This window comes from Myotis daubentonii, chromosome 5 (assembly GCF_963259705.1).
Source record: "Myotis daubentonii chromosome 5, mMyoDau2.1, whole genome shotgun sequence".
In the NCBI taxonomy this organism is placed as follows: Eukaryota; Metazoa; Chordata; class Mammalia; order Chiroptera; family Vespertilionidae; genus Myotis; species Myotis daubentonii.
This window is the reverse complement of record NC_081844.1, coordinates 91,716,443-91,741,190: the sequence shown is the minus strand read 5'-3', so window position 1 is coordinate 91,741,190 and position 24,748 is coordinate 91,716,443. Positions and strand designations below refer to the sequence as shown.

General features: G+C 41.7%; 1 protein-coding gene and 1 long non-coding RNA gene across 4 annotated transcripts in view; both read right to left on the bottom strand.

Moving 5' to 3' along the window:
* The window catches only part of G3BP1 (G3BP stress granule assembly factor 1), a 41,267-nt gene extending 17,465 nt beyond the window's left edge, over positions 1-23,802 (bottom strand). The window contains exons 1-4 of one of the 3 annotated variants that reach the window (XM_059698972.1): positions 23,661-23,802; positions 8,714-8,826; positions 5,003-5,084; positions 3,439-3,612 (exon numbers count right to left, since the gene is read on the bottom strand). In XM_059698972.1, coding sequence (XP_059554955.1) covers positions 3,439-3,612; positions 5,003-5,084; positions 8,714-8,808 — 351 coding nt within the window. In that variant the 5' untranslated portion in view covers positions 8,809-8,826; positions 23,661-23,802. Of the gene's footprint in view, positions 1-3,438; positions 3,613-5,002; positions 5,085-8,713; positions 8,827-22,623; positions 22,648-22,963; positions 22,988-23,660 lie in introns of those variants that run through there. The other 2 variants (XM_059698973.1, XM_059698974.1) reach the window with 2 other exon arrangements.
* LOC132235880 (uncharacterized) lies at positions 5,518-8,707 on the bottom strand. The gene is made up of 2 exons (XR_009453113.1): positions 8,174-8,707; positions 5,518-5,990 (listed from the first exon to the last, which is right to left on the bottom strand). It is a non-coding gene; the product is annotated as an uncharacterized LOC132235880 (long non-coding RNA).
* Positions 23,803-24,748: the final 946 nt, after the last annotated feature.

Here is a 24,748-nt window from a genome sequence, read left to right as displayed (position 1 = left end):
CCCCATGCAGATTTAGAAAGTCATCAGCAGTTTTACACTGTAGATAATCAAAGCCTTCCTCTAAAAATTATGACTACAATGACATGTAGTTTTCAAAGACAACTGACTTATTTTATGTTCAAACAGTAAAATGATAGGGGTTTTAGGTTCACTATCCTAAACAGAATATTATCTTAAGAGTAATGGTAAAGAAAACATTTAATCAGCAAGTCCTTATTAAGCCACTTCCACAGATTATGCAGATAGGCTTCCTGCCATGGTTCAGTCTGGACCAGTTGGGAAAACAGTACAAAAGCAATTATTCAACATAAATCTGTGGTCCTTTAATAAGCATGATAACGAAAAAGAGCCAGGGCTCCTTGAAGAAAACAGCTGGAGCTGGAGCTGGGGCTGGGGCTGGAGCTGGAGCAGAGACAGTGCAAGATGAGCCTAAAGCATCTTCTGCCGCTAAGTTACAAAGTGATTTAAAAAAAAAAAGAAAAGATACACACACACACACAGAAGCTGGCTTAAAGGGGTTCACACTTACCATGTCTGGGACATTTTAGACATTGATATAAAGTTATCAATGGATTAAATCTACCACATAAAGACTTCATGAGTGATGATAGGAGAAAAGGTAAAGCTCTTTACAGTAGAATACCAATTAATATTGAATGACAGAATCAGATGATAATCATTTATAACTTTCAAAGTAGCAGTTAGTTCCAGCAAGAATCATCAATGAATGAAAAAACTAGTACATAAGTTTGATGAAGAACAGGGTATTTGGCCCTAGCCGGTTTGGCTCAGTGGATAGAGCATTGGCCTGAGGACTGAAGGGTCCTGGGTTCAATTCCGGTCAAGGGTACATGCCTGAGTTATGGGCTCTATCCCCAGTAAGGGGGGGTGGGGGCTGCAGAAGGCAGCCGATCAATGATTCTCTCTCATCATTGATGTTTCTCTCTCTCTCTCTCTCTCTCTTTCTCCCTTCCTCTCTGAAATCAATAAAAATATATTTTAAAAAAACAAAACAGGGTATTTGCAGTCTCAAAGAATCACCCACAATCTGTCTACACTAATAAGAGAAACATGCAAATTGGTGTCACTCCGCTACACACACCCAACGGAGATGGCAGTTAATTTGCATATGAAGACTGAAGGCTCCGGCCAGAGTGAGGAGTGAAGAGTGAAGACTGAAGAGCCCAGCTGCAGCGGAGAAGCCAAGCCTCACTGCAGCTGCAGCAGAGAAGCCAAGCCTTGCTGTGGCCGGAGGGGAAAAGCCTAGCCTCGAGGCTTGGCTTCTCCACTGCGGCCAGACCAAAGGCCTGGGTCCCGGGTTCCAGAGGAAAACTGGTGCTGGTAGCCAGGGGAAGGAAGGCCTATTGCGCAAATCTTCATGCAACAGGCTTCTAGTGTGTGTGTGTGTGTGTGTGTGTGTGTGTGTGTGTGTGTGTGTGTGTGTGTAAATATATATAACCCTAATATGCAAATAGACTGAACAGCAGAACCAACAATCAGTTGGTATGACATGTGCTGACCACCAGGGGGCACATGCAGAACATGGCAGGCATCGGCCGTGGCAGGATGGTGGAGCAGGTGAGTGCGGGCACCAGACGAAGGCGGGGAGCCGGTCAATGTCATCAGGGTGAGCCTCTGGTGGTTACTGAAAATTCTTTGTTCCCGTGCGCCACGGTCCTGCCCAGCACTCACACCTGCTGTCGACGCCAGCTCTACTCGCACCACGCTGCCGGCCCCGATCTCTCAGCGCCTTCAATGGGTGCAAGGGGTGGCTGCTGGCCTCGATTGCCCCTCAGGGCTTCCCCACCTCTCCCTGCTCCTAAGGGGCAATCGGGGTCAGCTGCCACCAACAGCCCCGCTCCCACCCACCGCTTGCACCCACTGTTGGTGCTGGCCCTGCTTGCACACACACCCAACGCCGGAGTGGCGACTGCCAGCCCCAATCGCCCCTCAGGGCTTCTCCGCCTCCCCCTGCTCCAAAGGGGTAATGGGGGCAGCAGCCTCCACTCACAACCGCTACTGGTGCTGGCCCCAATCACTCTGTGCCATCAGCAGGTGTGAGCAGGGCTGTCGCCATCAGCATGTGGGAGCAATGGCGGTGGGAGCAGGGCTGCAAGCAGAAAGGGGACCAGGAGCCACAGCAGGAGGGGCTGGGCAGGGGCATGGGGCATGGAGCATGGGCCAAGACCCACCCCTGTGCCCACCTCAGCCTCACGGCCCACAGTTCCTTTTAAGGTGCACGAATTCGTGCACTGGGCCCCTAGTTTATTTATAAATGAGCAAAGTAAAACTTTAGAGTGGCGAAATCTGTTGACCATTGCCTTAAGTGACGAAAATTAACATCGCTAATAAGAGGAGTAGCTGAAACCGGTTTGGCTCAGTGGATAGAGCGTCGGCCTGCGGACTGAAGGGTCCCAGGTTCGATTCCGGTCGGGGGCATGTACCTGGGTTGCGGGCATATCCCCAGTGGGAGATGTGCAGGAGGCGGCTGATCGATGTTTCTCTCTCATCGATGTTTCTATCTCTCTAACTCTCTCCCTTCCTCTCTGTAAAAAATCAATAAAATATATATTTTAAAAAAATATATAAATAAGAGGAGTAAAGGAAATCAAGAGCCTCCCTAATATGAGGCACTGAAAGAACATATGTGTATAACCTAAATCTAATCACAAGACATTCAGACAATTCAAACTGAGGCATTCTACAAAGTAACTTGATCATACTCTTCCAAAAGGTCAATGCCACCAAAAAACAAAAAATAAAACTAAAGAGACATCAGAGCTATACACAATGTGTATTCCTGTACTCAATCTTGGACTGGGGTGGTGGATGGGGATTACTATAAAGGACATTATTGGGAAGATAACCAAAATTTAAATATGGACTATAGATTGATAACTATACTATGGTTATGAAATGCTCAAGTATTTGAAGATGACTAGGCATACAGTGGGGCCTTGACTTACGAGTGTCCCGACTAACGAGTTTTTCGAGATACGAGCCGTCTCTCAGCCGATTTTTTGCTTTGAGTTGCGAGCTAAAATTTGGGTTACAAGCCAGCTTCAGCTACCCCACAGCTAGTTGGTGCAGCGAATGTCACAGTGAACGCCACATCATCCCAGCATCACGTGTCTCTCTCTTTCACTTTTTGATTTGACATATGAGTAATTTGAGTTACGAGCTCCGTCATGGAAGGAATTAAACTCGTAAGTCAAGGCCCCACTGTATTTCTAATTTACTATCAAATGGTTTAGAATTTAAAATGATAGGTTAATAGAAAAAGAATTCTCAATGTATGGACAAGTGCTGACAGTGGCTCTAGGTAAGAAGTATATAGAAGTTATTGTACTGTTATTATAACTTTTCTTTAAATTGGAAATTTCAAAATGAATACTTTTTTAAGAGGTGCACAACCATTCATTGTTTCTTTTTTCATACCTCAGGAGCAAGGACAAATGTCTGCATGAATCTCCTCAAAGCCTGGTTATTATTGGAGAGCAACCCCATCACCTGGACCACCACACCATCATTCAAAGTGGCATGAGCATCAACATGGCGAATCTTAGTGTGGCAATTGGTGAAGTTTTGTGACATCACCTTCCTATGGATTTCCTAAGGAATGAAAGCATAGGTTAATGCCTTAAAACTTACACAATCTACAACAAAAAATGTCCCACATAACACAAGAGAATTTACATGTTTAAATTACAAACTATACAGACCCTATTCTGACTTATCTTCTTTTTTTATATGTAACAGCTTGAGCCAATCTGATGACATATGCCAGGCAGCAAGATGTCAAATGCTTTCCCATAACTTGCTTCATTTAATATAGTATACTAGAGGCCCGGTTCACAAAATGCTTGCACTTGGGGGGGGGGGGGGGGGGGGGAGTCCAGGATCCCTCAGGACAACCTTCTCGCAGTCCAGGACCCCTCGCACCTTAGCTCTCAGCTCGCTGCTCCTTAGCGCAGGCGCAGAGGCGGGAGAGGCTCCTGCCACCGCCACAGCGCTCACTAGCCATGAGCCCAGCTTCTGGCTGAGCAGCACACCCCCTGTGGGAGCACACTGACCACAGGGGGCAGCTCCTGCATTGAGTATCTGCCCCCTAGTGGTCAGTGTGCATAATAGTGACCGGTCGTTCTGCCATAAAGGTCGCTTAGGCTTTTATTATATAAACTAGAGGCCTGTTATATGAAAAGATTCGTGCAAAAGGGCTTCCCTTCCCCTGGCTGTCTGCACCAGTTTTCCTCCGTCACCCGGGACCCAGGCCTTTGCTCCGGCCGGAGCAGCCTTCAGTCTTCACTCCGCCGCTTCACGCCTACGTATGCAAATTAACCGCCATCTCTGTTGATTAGCCAATGGGAGGCATAGCAAAGGTGCGGTCAATTACCATGTTTGTCTATTATTAGATAGGACAGATTCCTCATGACCACTCCTGAGCCTTTTAAATTATTGTCTTGAATAACATACCCAAAAATATTTACAGCCCTTGCTGGTTTAGTTCAGTGGATAGAGCATAGGCCTGGGGACTGAAGGGTCCCAGGTTTGATTCTGGTCAAGGGCACATGCCCAGTGACCCAATGGGGAGTGTGAAGGAGGCAGCCAATCAATGATTTTCTCTTATCACTGATGTTTCTCTCTCTCTCTCTCTCTCTCTCTCTCTCTCTCTCTCTCTCTCTCTCTCTCTCCCCCCTCTCTGAAATCAATAAAAATAGTTTTAAAAAAATCAGAAAAGTTTATAATAGATGACCCCATGCTAAAACCAATAATCTCCTCATATAAAAAAAACCTTCACAATATATCACACAAAATGAGCAATGTGACATAAGCATTTCAATAACTACCGTATTAACCAAATCGTCATTAAATACCTAAATTTTTTAAAATTTGACAAATTTGATCTTTCAGTATCAGCCAATCTATTAAGAATGCATCTACCTCAATGTTAGGGATTATTTTCTAGCGGCTAAACCACCTCCATAAAGCTTGGCATGCTTACTTTCTGTCCGTAGACGGCATCTGCTGGCTTTCCGTTTGAATCCAATCCCCCGTGGACATATGAAGAGTTCTTTCCATAAAATCTGTCAAACAGGAACATAATTTACTTGTCATCTTCCTAAGACCAGGTATTAATTTTTCATGTTTGGTACCTAACTGCCTCAGCGGCAGATTCTTAGAAGCAAGAATGTGCTTTCTTGCCCTAACCCAGCGGTTCTCAACCTGTGGGTTGCAAACCCTTTGGGGGTCGAATGACCCTTTCACAGGGGTCGCCTAAGATCGTCAGAAAACACATATATAGTTACATATTGTTTTTGTGATTAATCACTATGCTTTAATTATGTTCAATTTGTAACAATGAAAATACATCCTGCATATCAGATATTTACATTACAATTCATAACAGAAGCAAAATTACAGTTATGAAGTAGCAACGAAAATATTTTATGGTTGGGGGTCACCACAACAGGAGGGACTGTATTAAAGGGTCGCGGCATTAGGAAGGTTGAGAACCACTGCCCTAACCAGTTTGGCTCAGTGGATAGAGCATCGGCCTGCGGACTGAAGGGTCCCAGGTTCGATTCCAGTCAAGGGCATGTACCTTGGTTGCGGGCACATACCCAGTAGGAGGTGTGCAGGAGGCAGCTGATCGATGTTTCTCTCTCATCGATGTTTCTAACTCTCTATCCCTCTCCCTTCCACTCTGTAAAAAAATCTATTAAAAAAAGAAAGAAAGAAAGAAAAGACAAGACCTAGAAAGGGGAACAGGGACCAAGATTTTTAAAAAAAAGAAGAAAAAAAAAGAATGTGCTTTCTTTTTCATCTTTGTACACAATCATGGATCCATCCCCTACATGTCAGTAAACAATGCTGAATAGAATTGGATTTGGTCAATGAGGTGAACAGTTATTTTACAACTCACACCCTCCAGGTTTCAGAGTAGGATGATCTTGTTGAGAAGGATCTTGGAGTTAATTTCAGGAAGGCCACTTAAAATAAAACAAGAGTCCCTGTTTTCACTCAAGAAGAAATCAGGCAGTTTTGAAATAGATGAGGACACCTATAATCTCCATAGACTTGGAGAGTCCTTTCGTATCTAAGAATGCAGGTGAGGAATTCCCATTAAAACCCAGTAAACTCATCATGCAAGTGTGTTTTAGTAGTTTTTAGTAATGTTTGCTGATGCACTACAAGCTGTAGATTTTAATCCCCATAGCTTTTTCATTTTCCTCTAGCCTCAACTGTTGTGTTCTCATTACAATACTATACTGGATCAGGAAAGACAACCCACGGTTAACCACCCTATAAGGATTTCTTGATATCTGTACTTTATATAAATTTTTCACATTGGCCTGCACTAGGCCCCGGGTTCAATCCCCGGCACCTCCACCAAAAAAATAAAAATAATAATAAAAATAATTTTTCACAAATGAGCCATTCTACATTTTGACTACCTCCCCCACCCCCTAAAAAGGGAAAGATCTGGGCTCACAAGACCCCAAGTATATCTTTTAATTGTTAGTTATTAAAAGGTTGCACATCAGCCAGTGAAATCAATTCACTGCTGGTAAGCCACTTTTCATACCTCAGAGATAAAATGTGAAAAAAAAAATGTCTTAGAATCAATAAATATCAATATTGACAAGAAATATATGAATGTACTTGGTTAGTGTCTTTCAAAACCTGCTTCTTAAATTCAAATTTACCTAACTTCTCTAAGGGTACAGAATAAAATTTTGACCTAAAACACAACAAAAGGCCCAGCCGGTGAGGCTCAGTGATTGCGGGTGGACCCATGCACCAAGAGTGGTTGGCAGTTTGATTCATGGTCAGGGCACATGCCCGGGTTTTGGGCTTGATCTCCCATGAGTGCAGGAGGCAGCCAATCGATGTTATCTCTCATCAATGTTTCTATTTCCCTTTCCTTTCCTCTCTCTCTAAAAACATTAAAAACACACACACACACCCCCTAAAAATTATTTTTAATAAAAAATAAAACACAACAAAAAGTTTGTAGACTCTATTACTAACAGTCATGAATACCAGCAAATTTTTAACTCTTTAGCATGTTTATCTGCAAAATCGGATTAACTCTCTACAATGCCTTACCAAAAAGTTTTGGAAAAGTTCAAGAAGAAACAGGTACAAGAAATATTTCCCATTTCTAGAGTATATACATAGAACAACTGTTAGCATGGTTTTACTTCCATGTTTATTTAGTAATGTTTTAATTTATAACAAGCATAGCCCCTAATTTTTAAAAGCATAGCCACACTGAAGTTTTTACAAGAACAGTCTTCAATATGACTCAACAAAAACACAACAATGAAAAACAAAAGCATGAATATTATACCTTTAATTTTCAGGCATTATTTTTCTGATAATGTGTAAGTTTTGGTAACTTAAGTCTCATTTTTAAATAATATTTATAGCCCTGGCTGTTTGTTCAGTGGTTAGAGCATCCACCTACAGACTGAATGAAGGGTCACAAGTTCTAAATGAAGGGTCACAGGTTCGATTCATGGTCAAGGGCACATTCCTTGGTTGCAGGTTCCCCAGCCCCAATAGGGATGCAGTGAGGAAGCAACCAATCAATGTGTCTCTCTCAAGTCAATGTTTCTATCACTCTCTACCCCCTCCCTCCCTTCACTCTCTCTAGAAATAAATGGAAAAAATATCCTTAGGTGACAATTAAAAAATTATCTATATGCTAGAGGCCTGGTGCACGAACTCGTGCATGGGTGGGGTCCCTCAGCCTGGCTGATGATCGAGGCCTATTGGGGGGCCGGCCGGGGGGAGGGACCACAGGAAGTTGACCAGCCAGGGGGCAGAGGGGCCATAAAGGTTGGCCGGCCAGCACCCCAATCGGGGCCATGGGGGATGGAAAGGGGGGGCGCCAGCTGGCCAGGGGGAGGGACCATGGAAGGTTGGCTGTGGGAGTGCACTAACCACCAGGGGGCAGCTCCTGTGTTGAGTGTCTGCCCCCTGGTGGTCAGTGCATGTCATAGCGACTGATCAACCGGTCATTCCAGTTGTTCTTAAGAGCTGCCCCCTGGTGGTCAGTGTGCTCCCACAGCGGGAGCACCACTCAGCTGACTGACTGGCACCAGACACAGGGCTCACAGCTGGCCACCACAGCCCAGAGACTGCAGCAGAGCAGCAGCAAGCCTACCGAGTGGCAGCGGCAGGTACAGTGGGGCTGGCATGAGCAGGAGCAGCAGGCAGGAGCAGCAAGCAGTGCTGGATTGCCAGTTTCGGCCAAATCCCCGCAGGCTATGCTGAGGGACCCCACTGGTGCACAAATCCATGCACCGGGCCTCTAGTAATAATAACATTTGTGTATTTGATTTAAAATGGTATCATTATAGGAGACATATGTACTATTTGTAATACTTTAAACAAGAAAATAAAATTTTAAAAATAAATAAATAAAATGGTATCATTTTAACAACCACAATTTATTGGCACTTATATAAAGCACCATTAGACATTTTGACTTGGGATGGTAAACATACAATATACAGATAGATGATGTACTGTAGAACTGCATACCTGAAATCCATATAATTTCATTAACCAATGTCATCCCAATAAGTCAATGAAAAGAAAGCACTATTATGCAACAACCCTTTATGTGAAGGATGACTAAGAGAATTTCAAGGATAAATAACCACATACTAGAAAACAACATTTGAAGGAGAACAACTTTTACCTGTGTAGCATGTCTGGGGCCTGGTTCAGCAGTGTGTAATACTGTCTCACGAATTCCCGCCCGACCAGCAGGGGACTAGGCTTCTCCATAACCATTGCTTTGGTCAGTTCAACCTGGAAAAAAACAGCAGTTAAATGTGTTCAACTGGAAAGATCAAGTACAAAGGGAAAAAGTAGCAGGGGAGAAAATAATCATTTAGCTAAAACCAACTCAAAAGTAAAGACAAGATCACTTCAGAAATTCTTGGTTTTAAAAAGAAATAATTATTATAAAAACAAAACACACAGACCAGGTGGTATTTTATACACTGAAATTTATTGTAATCAGAGAAATACTGGGAGAAAAAAATCACTATAAAGAATTAATTCATCATTATTCCCAATATTCGATTTTCTTAAACTGCATATAAGAAACTCAAAGGTACATATTTCCATCTACCATAATTTTCCAAATTAATTTAACCCAGAGTATTCGAGTTATAAATTACAAACATATTCTTATTTATGCAACTATTTCATTCGAGGATGATAAAATCAAACAATAAATATAGCTTAAGACATATGGGCACATACTATCACATTTTTAATCAAACCAAGTCAGGGAAATATTTGGTATCTTTAAAAACAAAACCTGGAAGTCCTAAATATGCTCAATTTATTCTATAATGGGACCAAAAATAATCTGAAAATAATGTGGGTAAAAAAAGTTAACAAACAAAATGTTTTTACGCAACAAAATAATCCCTATCACCTCAAAATTATCATGATGATTTAAAGTTAGTACCTTTGAGTGTTAAGAAAGGCACCTGACAGAAGTCCTCAATTATTGTCAGTTATTATTTTAAAAGAACTTTAAGGATATGATTTTCTAATCACTCTGCTGTACATCTGAAACTAATACAAAATTATATTGAAAGTAAACTGTTATTGAAAAAAAATTCAAACTTAAAAAAAAGGAAAGAAAAACTTTGGTGTGAGATAATCCCAAATTTTCACTTAAAAGATAAAATTATCTTGAATTTAAACGCAAAGGCATATATAAAGATTAATTACAGTATCAATTAAGGAGACAAATTTTATTTCAGTTTTCTAAAGGATGGGCAAAATGGACTGAGTTTGGTTTGTCAATTCCTGCATAAGCAGTTTGTGGAGATATGTTTATCCTCACCCACTGCATTTCCTCATTTTTTTCTTTTCCTTTTTTTTTAAACTTTATTTTTATTGTTGACATTATTACAGCTGTCCCCACCCTCATTATTCTTAAATCTGTCCTACTTACTTGTTTCACCAGAATCTAAGAAATTAGTTGAAGGCCTGTTCAGCATTTTCCCCAAATTACAGACACTATGAAATAGTTTCCCAGTCATACTGAAGAGTAGTTTGCCTGCAGGCATGGTTATGAGGATATCAGTAACAAGAATTTGGATCCCAAGTCTTAAACTAATAAACTTAAAGTAGACTAACCTGAGACAGAATGCAAAATTGCTTATTTTTTCCCCTGGCTCTTGGTCCAGAAAAAGATAATTCCTGATGTTTTTACTGATCCTAGATTCTTCGGAACTTACAGATTACAGTTGGATATTAAAGGTTCTTAATAGTCATCTAGCCTGTAGTTTCTGAGTTTTAAGATTTCCCATTCATGCTTAAACCAGAGCGACTACACTTTATATATGAGAATTCCTATATAAATTTTCCTTTCTTAAAAGGGCTTAGCTTCTCACCCTAGCTGGTTTGGCTCAGTGGATAGAGCATTAGCCTGTGAACCAAAGCGTAACGGGTTCAATTCCAGTCAAGGGCATGTATCTTGGTTGCAGGCTCTGCCCTGGCCCTGGTCAGGACTCCTGCAGGAGGCAACCAATTGATGTTTCCCTCACATCAATGTTTCTGTCTTGCCCTCTCTTCCATTCTCTCTAAAAAAAAAAAAAAAAATCAAAATCAATGGAAAAATATACTCGGGTGAGGATTAACAAAAACAATAAATAAATGTTAAATGTTAAAAAAAAGGGGGGGGGCTGGCTTAGCTTCTCTATTGAAAAATCACTAACATCTGACCCAATATCGGATTAAAAGAAAAATTCCCAGATCTCACAACTAATTTCAAAATGTTGAACGGGTCTTCCAATTCCTCAGAAACTGGTAAAGTTAATATCATTTTTATTCCATTAAGTTGTATTTACATATTTTCAAATATATTGAGGCTGAACAGAAACTTTTGCTTCCCTGTCTCATTTAAAATAGACAACATATCCACAATATAAAAAGCAACTTAAAGGGAACCTTCATAACAGGACAGATAAACCAGAGAAAGAAAACAGTATAATTAAGTAAACACCGATCTTTTTTTTTAGTGCCCTTAACCTGAATTGAACCCAAGACCCTTTGGTGCACGGGCTGATGCTCCATCCACTGAGCCACACTGGCCTACTCCTATCTTTTTCCACTAATTGCACTACCTTCTCTTCAGTACCATATGCTCTTATTCACTAAGCAATATTACAAATGTCAGCATTACTAGACTAGTAACATCAACCTAACTTCGTCCTTTGATACTGTCAAGAAGTCTCATTAAAATATAAATTTCTAAGTAACATTTTATCAAATACTATTTCTCACATCCAATCTTCCTATGCAAAAATCCTGAAAATCCTTTAGGTTGTATATCAAAGGCAAAAAAAAAAAAAATTAAAACCTCTAGACCACCTCTAGAATTTCTCTTTCTCTTTCTGTGAGATTACCTAGATAATTCAAATTAAAAGAATTTTAAAAGCTCATTATTGGTTTCACTGAACCATTATCATCAACATTTTATTTCAGGTCATCACCATAAAACCAAGTAAGTAAAGTCAAACATATTTATATGCTAAATTTATCTTCATCACATTTGTGCATTTTTCTTAACTGCTATAATTCTGAAACTTATCAAAGAAATACTTATAATTCAACAAGTTTTCAAACATCGATTTTATTAGTTTAATAACTTAACATAATTGAGTATTTTGGAAATAGGTTTATAATTACCATTTCTTTCTCTTTTTTTAATATATTTTATTGATTTTTTACAGAGAGGAAGGGAGAGAGATAGAGAGTTAGAAACATCGATGAGAGAGAAACATCGACCAGCTGACTCCCGCACACCCCCCACTGGGGATGTGCCCGCAACCCAGGCACATGCCCCTGACCGGAATCGAACCCGGGACCCTTGAGTCCGCAGGCCGACACTCTATCCACTGAGCCAAACCGGTTTCAGCTATAATTACCATTTCTGAATTTTCCAAACAGATGGTACTTTATTTGGGGTTGAAATTTTCAACTTCAGAAACATGCAATATAGCTACATGGAAACCAAATTTTCAATACTCTGGTACTAAAGTTAAAAGTTTTAATGCTGATCATCAGGGTTGCCTCCAAGGCTTACTTATGTACTAGAGGCCCAGTGCACGAAATTCGTGCACAGCGGGGGTGGGGGGTGGGGGGGCGCGGCGCGCGGCCCTGCCTGCACCCTCTCCAATCCAGTTCAGGACCACTGGCTCCTAACTCAGCCGTAGGCAAACTACGACCTGCGTTTGAAATGAATAAAACTAAAAGAAAAAAGAGCGTACCCTTTTATGTAATGATGTTTACTTTGAATTTATATTAGTTCACACAAACACTCCATCCATGCTTTTGTTCCGGCTCTCCGGTCCAGTTTAAGAACCCATTGTGGTCCAGTTTAAGAACCCATTGTGGCCTTCGAGTCAAAAAGTTTGCCCACCCCTGTCCTAACTGCTCACCTGCCTGCCTGCCTGCCTGATCTCCCCCAACTGCCCCCCCTGCCAGGCTGGTCACCCCTAACTGTCCCCCCTGCTGGCCTGGTCGCCCCTAACTGCCCCTCCCCCCCACTGGTGTGGTCACCCCCAACTACCCCCCTGCCAGCCTGGTCGCCACCAACTGCCCTCCCCTGGCCTGGTTGCCCCCAACTGCCCCCCGCACCCCCCCCCAGCCTGGTCACCCCACACAGCCTGCTGTTCAGTCATTTGGTTGTCCCTCACTAACCCCCCTGCCAGCTTTGTTGCCCCATGCAGCCTGCTGTTTAGTTGTCCATCTGGTTGTTTCGGTCATGACAGCCCCTGGCTTTTTATATATTAGGATTAGGATACTGCCGGGAGCCGGTCCATCCTTGCTGTTTCAAGGGACCTGGCATATATGGCATACGGTTCTTAATATGTTTGCTCACCTTCTTGGCGCTGTGTTTTAACCAAGGTCACCTCTCCGAGAAAGGTTGAATCCCCAGGTAGGGATTTTCCCTTAAAGTTAGGGAGGGAATAAAACCCCTCAACTAAGTGCCAGGCGGGTAATTAATCACTTTATGAACAATCATGGTTAAGCTACATAATCTTTACTCCCTGGAATGGAGATAAGAAACGCCCTAACCTTTGTAATAGAGATTGATAGGATTGAATCAACTGGTATAAATACAGATGTAACAAGACAGCAAGAGACAGAACTTAGAACACAGAACCTAGGCACAGAACGTTCTCTAGAGACAGAAGCACTTCACTGGAGAGAACATGGCAAAAGATCCTGGATAGAAACTGGCCTCAGAACCTAGAGACAGAACCTAGCGAGAGAACATGGCAAAAGATCCTGGACTGAACCTGACTACAGAAATTGGCAAGAGAACCTGACTAGAACCTGGTGACTGAACCTGGCTGGAGAACCTGGACAGAACCTGGCTGAAGAACCTAGCGAGGGAACATGGCTACAGAACCTCGCTGGAGATCCGAAGCAGAACCTCTCTGGAGATCCAGACCAGAACTTGGCTGGAGATCCTGGCTAGGCTGCTGATCAACTGAACACTGTCTCCGTGTCCTTCCTTCTTCGCCGACTCCGTCCACACCTTTGGGGACCCCTGGACCTGCTGGGGTTGGACCCCGGCAGGATACCACTGGCACATGTGGTTCCACTAAAATGAAAGCTTTGGCTCTTGAAGTCTCTCCTTTAAGCACTTTTATAATAAACATTGAACAACAAGCCCAAGAGAAACTGTAGCAGTATTTAAAAATAATGTTCTTGGCAATTATTTCTCAATAAAATTGGGGGGCCCAAACCGGTTTGGCTCAGTGGATAGAGCGTCGGCCTGCGGACTCAAGGGTCCCAGGTTCGATTCCAGTCAAGGGTATGTACCTTGGCTGCAGGCACATCCCCAGCAGGGAGTGTGCAGGAGGCACCTGATCTATGTTTCTCTCTCATCGATGTTTCTAACGCTCTATCCCTCTCCCTTCCTCTCTGTAAAAAATCAATAAAAAATATTAAAAAAAAAAAAAGCTGGGGGAAAAATTATATCCACGTGACTAAAATAAAGAGTATTTTAATAGAAAGGAACCGTATTGCTTCACTGTTCAAAAAAGGGGCTGATTCCAAACTTAAAATATCAAAGGCTTCAAGAATTCCACATTAGGAAGAATGCAAGCTTCTTACTAAAGGGTGTCCCAAAATTCACGCAAGATTTGAATTTTATGCCATTTGTGCCGTAAAGTGTTGCCAACGGGAAAAAAAAAATGATAGCGTGACAGCTGACAGTTCAGGGCTATTAAAAATGGAGCGCTACACGAAAGAACGTGTTTTCATTGTTGAGCAATATTTTTAAAAATAATGAAGGTTGGGGCAGCTACAGTTCGCAATTTTCGTGCAAAATATGGTCGGAATAGTGATTTAACTTCATCAACTGTGAAGAGGTTAATTAAAAACTTTAGGGAGACTGGATCAATTAGTGATCTTACACACTCTGGCCTTCCTTCAACAAGTCGTTCAACACAAAACATTGAAGCAGTTCATGAGAGTGTTGCTGAGAGTCCAGGGACATCGATTCGGCACCGTGGTCACGAATGGGACATTTAGAGAAGCTCTCGGAGGCCATTTCCCTGATATGCTATTCCATACATAACCCTATACTGTATACTTTATGAATCAATAAAAATTTACAATTTTTCATTATAAACCTGTGTTTTCTATCAAAATTACTTCTTGCGTGAATTTTGGGACACCCTTTACATGTTACATTTCTTAAGAATAGAGATCATTTCTTACATAACTTTCTACTCCTAAAACTTAATAGTAGCTGAAACATAATAGGAAATAAAAGTTTTCTTTCATTCAACAGTCTCACAAAAAAGGTTAAAATTTTATGCAAGCAAAATTAATATTGACCATCCATTTGTCAGGGTTTGTATAATTTAGATTAAGATAGCAGGCATAACATTGTTTCTTTAAAGGTTAAGAAAAAACTAAGGCTAAGGTGGCTAGAAGATAGTTGCCTGAGAGAGAACTGACAGAATAGGATCACGGGAACTGGTTAGGGTGAGAAAAATGCATGTATTAAGGTGACAGTTACATGTATATGACTTCTCATACTGAACCTTTACATTCTATGATCTTACTGTTTGTAAAGTATGCCTCAAAAATTCAAAAAAAAAAAAGACTTCCACCTTTAAAAAAAATCCTGACTTTTTTTTTTGGGTGGGGGTGTAGATGTAGAGGGTATAGGGGGGATAAATGGTGATGGGAAAAAATAAGGGAAAAAAAGATAGCATTTGGACATGTGTCAATAAAGCTATTTTTGCATGTGATATTAAAAAAATCCTGAAGACATCATAAAATGTATTGAAATAATTAAGATTAAACCACTAATCAGTGACTACAAAATGTTTAGGGAAGGTCTTAGGTAATCTAAGATCATACACTTAAAGTTTTGCAAATAAGCATCTCTATTTAATCACCATTCTCAGTAAAAAAGAAATGCAGAAAATGTAGGCAATTTGAGCCCAAAAGATCTGAGTCTATGCAGACAAACTCTATCCTAATTAGAAAAACTCTATTAGGTAAATCATCTCTCTGAAATATTCATCATTGTTTCTGGCCCAAACATAAAACACAAGCTATGAAAAATATGTGAACTAATGCCATATCTCCTGATAATAAAGTCATTAATCTCTCTCTTGTTTGTCATAACTCTCAATTCTATCAAATCTAAAATGAAAGTAAACAGACTCAAATGGATTCATTTCAGAAAAGGTGGTGTTTTGCCAATCACTGATTCATTGTGACAATTATAAACTATTAATGAAAACCCATGTTAAAAAGTTGCAATATTCTCCCTCATTTACTAAACACTCCTGGAACACCGTGTCCTTTTAAAAGAGGTTTTATAAATTTATACAACTATGGAGTCTGGCTGTTCCTAACATAACAGTATACACCCATCAATGGAAAGATTATTGGCTAGACTATGATGCACGTACCAAAATCAGAAGTAGGAAACGTCTTACTATTGCAATCCCCAGGCTGAAGACTTCCTAAAAGAAGTCATTCTCCCAAGACACAGTAAGTTCGTTAAACAAACATTCCAAACAATTCCAATGTGGAGATCACTCCCTTATCACACTGCTTTCAGAGAAACAGGATATATCATTCTTAGGATTATTATCATTATTTTATTTATTTTTAAATGTCTTTATTTGATTTTAGAGAGAGAGGAACATTGATGTGAGAGAAACATCAGTCAGTTACCTCCCACACGCATCCCTACCAGGGACCGAACCCACAATATGTCATCTGTGTATATTTTACACAGACAACAAAGTACAGTGACTGCCAGAGAGAAAGGGGGTGAGATGAAGAAGAGGATAAAGGGGGGATAAATGGTGATGGAAGTAGACTTGATTTTTAATGTGAACACAATACAATATATAATATATTATAGAATTGAACACTTGGAACCTATATAATTTTATTAACCAATGTCAGCCCGATATATTCAATAAGAATTTTAAATAATAATAATGATAGTAATAATATTCCTGCCCTGACCCATGTGGCTCAATTGGTTGAACATTGTCCCGTACACTTAAAGGTCACCAATTTGATTCCCTGTCGGGCACATGCCCAGGTTGTGGGTTCGGTCCCTGGTAGGGATGCATGTGGGAAGTAACTGACTGATGTTTCTCTCACATCAATGTTCCTCTCTCTCTAAAATCAAATAAAGACATATTTTAAAAATAATAATAATATTCCTAAGAATGATATAAACTGAAATCATTATAGACTAGAAAGATTAGAGATGAAAGAAACAGGACCTGGGAAGAATAAAGGGGAGAGGAGAAGCACTCATTTTTCACTAAAGGAAGTTGACTTTCCACTAATTTTATATCTAAGTTTATAATATTCCCAGTATTTATGAATGTCATGATATCCCAAAATTATACTCAATGCAAAGGAACAGGAAATATGTATTTTTTAAATTTTATACTTTCCCTTAAAATATTTTTCTGGAAATACTAAAAAGGTGCTAGGTTAGGAAAAAGGAATCATTCTTTACCCTAAGAATTAAAGACAAAATTGACCACTTAGTAATGATTAAAAGAAGCAAAACATGAGAAATGAACTTAGAAATTGAGTGCTCTATTTTAAATATAGTAAATGAGTATTGGAAATACAACAAAAGGTACCCCCAAATTTTCTTTAATGCTTTCACTAGGGGAAATCCTCAACTCCATTCACCAGCTGTGCTCATGGGCTAGTAACGTGCTATCTGTGCCCCTCAGTTCTTTCATCTGTAAAATTAAAATCCTAATTATAAGAATTAAATGTCTGGTAGACAGGAAGCACTGAATGTTAGCTTTTAGTACTATTAATATTATAATTATTAACTATGATAAAAGAAAGCATTTCTACATCCCATCCTTTTCTGTCACTTAGAAGACAATTTATGTATTCTGCTAGCAATATAAAAATGTAGAGTTCCTGTGAAAAGAAGAATTTTTGTAATTCTGAAATACAGAAGCCCAAGCATTCAATGTAAAACTTGACCTATACTAATACTATGTAGGAAGACTTGTCTGTGTGCCCACAGAATGTAACTGTCCAGTCAAACTGTAAAACTAAAACTAAATCAAGTACACATGTTAATATCTTAACTTTTAAAACATGCACCTTGGAAATACAGTAGTTTTAGGTATGTCTAAGCCCTGTTAGGTGTAAAAACTTCTGCTCTCTTTTTAAAAAATTAGCAATAGCCCTAACAGGTTTGGCTCAGTGGGTGGATCGTCGGCCTGCAGACTGAAGGATCCCAGGTTCGATTGAGGCCCCGTCGATGTGTGTCTCTGTCTCTCCCCCTCCCTTAGACTCTCTCTAAAAAAAATCAATGGAAAAATATCCTTAGGTGAGACTTAACAAAAAAACAACAAAAATATTATAATTAAGTTTTACTTTTCTGTTAAACACTGATAATTTATTCTTATGCTAGGAAAATTAGTTTGCTGAATAGAATTTGTATTTCTGAAACAATTTTTACTCATCATAGTCATCAGGAATATTTCCCTTGAGAAAAACTACTAGAAAATGTGAAAATGTTTATATCATTTTATTCGAATTACTAGAGACCCAGTGCACGAAATTCATGATTATGTAAGATGTTAACATTAGGGAAGGTGAACAAAGTCTATATAAGATATCTCTGGACATGGCTGGTGTGATTCATTGGGTTGGAGCATCAACAGTACACTTTCAGATTGCAGGTTCAATCCCAGGTCAGGGCACATATGGAAGGCAGCCCATCGAAACCCACATTAAAAACAGAGCCTCAAAAAACACATATCCTCAGGTGAGGATTTAAAAAAAAAAGATGTCTCTACATTGCATTCCAACTCTTATATAAATCTAAAATTTATCAATCTCAAAAAAAACTTTTCCTGAAAGATAAAAACTTCAAGACAAAAATTACAAAACATAACATGCACCAGCTTTTCTTGTTTTTTAGCATCCCTTTCCCATTCCAAAATTAAAAGTTAAGTCAGCTGTGTTTAAAATTAAGCAACTATCTATTCTTTCTTATCAAGAAGATACTGTATAGTTACTACTAATGCTTCACCTATGAAATTCCTAGAAACATGAACTTCCTAGCCTTTTAGATCATACAGCATAGGGGATACACTCCAGGAAACCCTAAGAGCAAGCTCACAGTTCAAACATGGTGTGTACTTGAGGCACAGCCCTGGACAGGTAAGTGTCACACTCACGCCATCCAGATTCTGAATCCTTCAGGTTTTTTTCTGAATAGCTAGATACACCACATGCTTTACAAAATAGTTTAGACAACAATTTGAATATCAAATTATCAGTTCTCTTTTTAAGTAAAAACATGGGCAAATCTAAGATATGTGAAAGCAATTTTAAAACATGTAAAGGGCCACACAAATATACAATGCTGTTATATTCATAGCCACTTAAGTTAACAGCCACCAAGGATGACATACCTACAAAATGTGCCCCATCCAGGATGCCAGCTTTCTTTTTCTGAACCATCTAATATTTTTTAAATACCTCAATAGCACACAGGTTAAACAGCTAAGCAATATTATGAGATTGGCCCAAGGACAGAAGGGGAAATCTATCATGTAAAGACCTTACTTACTGCCTTAGCTGGCTTAGCTCAGTGGATAGAGCCAACTGAAGGGTCCCAGGTTCGATTTTGGTCAGAGGCACATGGCTCGGGTTTCAAGCTCCATCCCCAGTAGTGGGCGTGCAGGAGAGGCAGCCGATCAGTGAGTGATTCAGTGATTCTCTCTCCCCTTCAATCTCTCTCCCTCTCCCTTCCTCTCTGAAATCAATAAAAATATATTATTAAAAAATAAGAACTTACTAAAGCCACAGCATTTTTCATATTTACTTTCTGCTTTATAAAACCCACTCATCACGTGCCAATTACTCCTAGCTCTTCACCATTATCACTTGGCTTGCAGTTTAGCTTTTCCAATCAAGGCCAGACAAGGTATCCAATAATACTTAAAATAAAAAATTTTAAGTAAACAAAAAGCTTATTTTTGAGATTTAAAAACATAAACCTGCCTGCCGATTCTGGCCCAGTGGATAGAGCGTCAGCTCACGGACTGAAGGGTCTCAGATTCGATTATGGTCAAGGGCACATACTTCAGTTGCAGGTTCAATCCCTGGCCCCGGTTGGGCACCTGCAGGAGGCAACCAATCGATGTTTCTCTTTCTCTCCCTCTCCCTTCCACTCTCTAAAAACCAATGGAAAAATATTCTCGGGTGAGGATTAACAAAAAAATAAAATAAAAATAACAACATAAACCTGGTTAAGTGCCACAGTGTGATCACCAACTACAAGTGAGATTACAGCTGCTCAATGTAAATGTAACTACATGGCTGAAAGGACATTATTGCACGAAGAGTTTTGCACACTAGATGTTAAGAACTGATTAGCCAGGGGAGAAAAGAGCAGTTTGGTTTTTTTAGCCTACCTACTCTGACCATTATCTTCCTTTGTAAAGTCAATTAAGTTTTATGCAAAGCAGTCTCTTTCTTTAAGATTTTATTTTAATGTTCTTTTTGGAAGTGATTTCCTTTTTAATTTTTTTATTTTTTATTGATTGATTTCAGAGAGGAAGGGAGAGGGAGAGAAAGATAGAAACATCAATGAGGAGAGAGAATCATTGATCTTCTGCACATATGCCCTTGACCAGAATTGAACCCAGGACCTTTCAGTCCGAAGGCCAATGCTCTATCCACTGGGCCAAACCAGCTAGGGCACTTTAAGATTTTTGTATTGATTGTTAGAGAGAGAGAGGGAGAGAGAAACATGGATGTGAGAGCAAAACATTAATCAGCTGCCTCCTGCCTGCCCCCCTCCACGGAGGAGAGCTGAAACTGGAGCATGTGCCCTCACCAGGAATGGAAATGGCAACCCTTCAGTGCACAGGACAACGCCTAACCAACTGAGCCACACCAGCCAGGACTCCAAAGCAGTCTTAAAGCACTACTAAATGAACATACAATGCATAAATTCTGAAATATTATCTTAAAAAACAATATTTGCTATAAGGTCAAGTGAGTAATTTTATTAAACTGGCAAAAAGAAAAAATTTATTTAGGTCACAAATTCAGGCTTTATATTAAATTTCATCTTTTAATTAAACATTTCCTTATCCGTCCTAAGAGCCATATACCCGTCCTAAGAGCCATATACAATTCAAAAACCTGTAAGAAGCCCTAGCTGATTTGGCTCAGTGGATAGAGCATCCGCCTGCGGACTGAAGGGTCCTGGGTTCAATTCCAGTCAAGGGCACTTGTCCAGGTTGCAGACTCAATCCTCAGTGGGGGATGTGCAAGAGGCAGCTGATCATTGATTCTCATCATTTATGTTTCTATCTCTCTCCCTCGCTCTTCCTCTCTGAAATCAGTAAATATTTAAAAAAATAAAAGAACAAATGATTTTTTTAAAAACCTGTAAGAATTTAAAACTAAGCTCTGCCCTTTATTTTCTATTCAAAGTACTAAAACAAGTAAAATAAAATAATGTAAATTACAAAAAAAAACTGCTGCAAAGTAGGTCACCAACATTTCCACATCTCCTGATGTTCCCTTAGCAGACTGTCAGCTGAGAACTGCAACTGAATTAAATAAAGAACAAAGAACTGCCTACTTTTCCACCAGTTAGAAGAGGCACAAAAGCTTATATTGAAAGGGTTTAACAATAATAAAAGTAACCTCTGACTTGGCTGGGAATCAAGATGGCACCTAAGTCTTGCATTATTACAACTTTTCTTCAAAAATCACTTGTTCTTGATAAATGAATGCACAAGAGATCAACTGGGCTACCAATTTGTGAAGTATCAGTTTTCATATTCCTGCTCAACTAATAACCATTTGCCTGAAGCCAAGAACAGGGTTTTATTTCTTAAAGAAGAATTTGAAGGGGAAAGTAACAAAATTCCCCCCCAATTAATGCATAAGATAATTTCATTGGTATGTCTTACCTCAAGCAGTAACAAAATTAGCTGGACTCAAACTCAGTTTAAATATAGGTCATTATAGTGTTTTAACATTTGCTAACTAAAATGCTAAATCAATAGTTAAACCAATGTATAATCGCAGGTAAATGGCACTGCTACAGGAAGGCAAGTTCCAAGTAAAACAATGTTATATTCTAAGGCAATCTGTTATTTATGGCAACACCAACATAGATACAACTTTTCAATACAAAATTTCAATCCTATATTTACTGCTACTTTCTGTCAAGAATATTTGGTAAATGGACTCACAAATATTAAGCTTCCTGATAGTTTTTAAATTTACTTAGAAAGATTAAATTATGTGTTCTCTCTGACTGCAAAAAAATCAAGACCAATCCTAAAAAGTGTCTATATACACAAAATAGGTAAATTTCTTAAAAAAAAAAAAAAATTGAAAGCCATCCCAATCAAAATTCAAATGAATTAAGTCTCAAAACTTTTACTGTACTTTTATCTCAATAGAGACATCTGTGGTGTAATGACTTGGACCTGCAACACAGGAACATTTACTATTTCATGAAGCCAAGAGAATATACTGGCTTTCAAAAACCTAAAATATAACTTTACTAGAAAAATATACACTCAGGTCTTCGAAAGTGTCTTCTGTGTCTGCATATACACAGGAGCCTAACAGTATGTAAATGCCAAATAATGAACTGAATGCAGATAGGCCATCATCCACAGTAGATCCCAACTACCTACCAGGGTAAAGATTGCCCACACCTCAGTCACCCCAATTCCCCTGGCATAGGTCAGATTTACACTGCAACTGAGCACCCTCCTCCCCATTCCTATTTCAAGTTTTAACCCACACATGCTGCCGAGGTCTGAAACTCATGGCTCTGAACCTCATTTTTCTTCAATTATATAAAACGAGGAAGTTAAGCTATGTTCTCACAGGTCTTTCTCAAAAGTCTGCTCCGATTTCTTTTTTTTTTTTTTAAGAGAGAGAAATGATTCAGGGTCTCATATCGGAGCCTAACTTCCTGCTGGCGGGAATTTCCCATCATCACGCTGTGAGTTTCAAATCAGACGAGGAACACTGTCCATGTTCCCTTGCACTTACTCGTTTGATCGGATGCTTTTCCCGGGAGCTTTCAGGGCAGCACACCCCTCAGCTACCTACGCGAACACAAACAGAAAGGAAGCCCAAACGCTTTCTCTCCCTTTGTCTTCAGCCCACGTCCGACCCTGGTCTCCCTGGAAGCCCAGGACTGGCTCAAGCACAAACGCCGCTGCAGCCTTCGCAGCAGGGCCGTTCGGGACGGATGCTGTCCCCAGGGGACCCCCGGTGCTCTGGGGGCCAAGGTGCCCGGGGACCACATCGGACGCTGGAATGAAGAATAGAAGAGGCTCGGGGACCAGGAGTCAGGCCACCTGGGTGCAAACAAGCACCTGCCCCTTACCGTCTGCATGCCTCTGACCATGTCCCTCCACCGCGGGACCTCCGAGTCCGCTGTAAAATGAGGAAAGTCATCGCACCGACCTCCCCAGGTTGCGGGAGTACACGAGGGGCACACAAGTGGCTCCACACAGTGCCTGGCACACAATAAGGGCTCGGGAAGAATTCGTTACCACCACGCATCACCCATGCATGCACCCGCTGCTCCCCCTTTAGTCCCTGGAAAACCAAAGAGCAGCACTTCTGCCTCCCGGTCGAAAAATCCTTTTCTTATCGCACTTTCGTGACGCTCCCGCCCCCGAATAAAAGCCTCCTCCTCTGGCCCCGGCCACGCTGGAGCCCCCTCGCCAGGGGAGGAAAGACCCGCTGGCGCGTGGGGAGGCGGGCGGGAAACGCGGGCGAGCCCTGGAGATTGCCCTGGGACCCCGGGCGGCGGCCGCGGCTCGCTCTCGCCCCGCGTGGCAGTTGGGCGCGGCACGCGCACGCGGCGGACACGGCCACGCGCGCCGGCCCGACCGGGGGGGGGGGGAGGGGGGGAGACAGAGGGGCGGAGAGCCTCCGCGCGCCCGTGCGCCCGCCTGCGGCCGTTGAAGGGGGGGCGCGCCTCACACGGGCGCCGCTCGGTCTTCTCCTCCCTCTCACAACCGCTGCCGCTCTTCCTCGACCCCGGGCCGCACGGCCCCGCCCATACCCCGGCGTACCTGCGCGGCTGAGCGGGAGAGGAACAAGCTTTGCTCCACTGCTCGGAGGAAGGAGAAAAAGCCCTCACGCAACTGCGTCCGCACACGCGTGCTCCGTCGCCGGTCTATATAAGCGCGACGCAGCCTAACATGTTGCGGCAGGCTGGCGACCAATCCCGACTGCATCCTCTGGGCTCCTCGAGCAGCCATTGGATATCGACTCAGGATGAAGGCGTGACTCTTGATTGGCTTTGACTCATGCCTATGAGACTGTCCGGATCTCGTTTCCCTAGTAACGGATTGGCATAGAGAGGGACCAATTACTTAAAGGGAAGGTGGAAAGGAGGGCGGGAAGTTTTTTGACCGATATCCACAATGGCCAATAAATGCTTGGGGCCGCTCCCATTCGTTGAAACGTCTTACCCTGGGCGGAGATCCGTTTTCCATTGCATGAGCGGTTGCTCCACAAGGTGGGGCCCGTGTACTTTGGGGAAGTAAACCCCAAGCAACTAGGAGGTGGGAACAAGGGAGGCCAAGGAAGGCCTCGGCCAATCGCAACGCGAGAAAGAGCTGATTGACACGGGGGTTGGACGGCACCAAGGAGACCGAGCCCTAGGGCCCCCGTGCCTTCAGGGGCGGTTCTGAGCCTCTCCGGTCCGGGGTTGGGTCCTTTTTCCTTCTTTCCCTCTCGCGTTAGATCCGGCCCCTGCGGCCCCTCTCCCGCCTTTTCCGCAGATCGGTACCAGGGGAACCAAGTGGTAAACTTTCCCCTTGTTTGTTTCTTCTTATGACAACTTTTTATTTCCATGCCGAAGGGCACTTGCTGGCTCGCGCGCCCCCCCCCCCCCATTAGTCTGCACTAGCGCGGACAACTATTAAGGGAAAGCCAAGGAGAAGGTAACCCCGTGAAAGAAGTGAAAAGTCGCGCGTGAAAGCTGCTGCTGAGCTGGAGAACGCACATTTCAGCCCTGCCGTTTGGGGCAAGTGCTGCTGCAGGTCGGCCCGAAGGAGCCGCGTGGGTGTTGCTGAGGTTTCCCCTTTCTGCTGTCGCCGAGGGGCGGCAGTTTGCAGGCTCTCTGATCCGCTTGGGCTCCCATGCAACGCCCCGT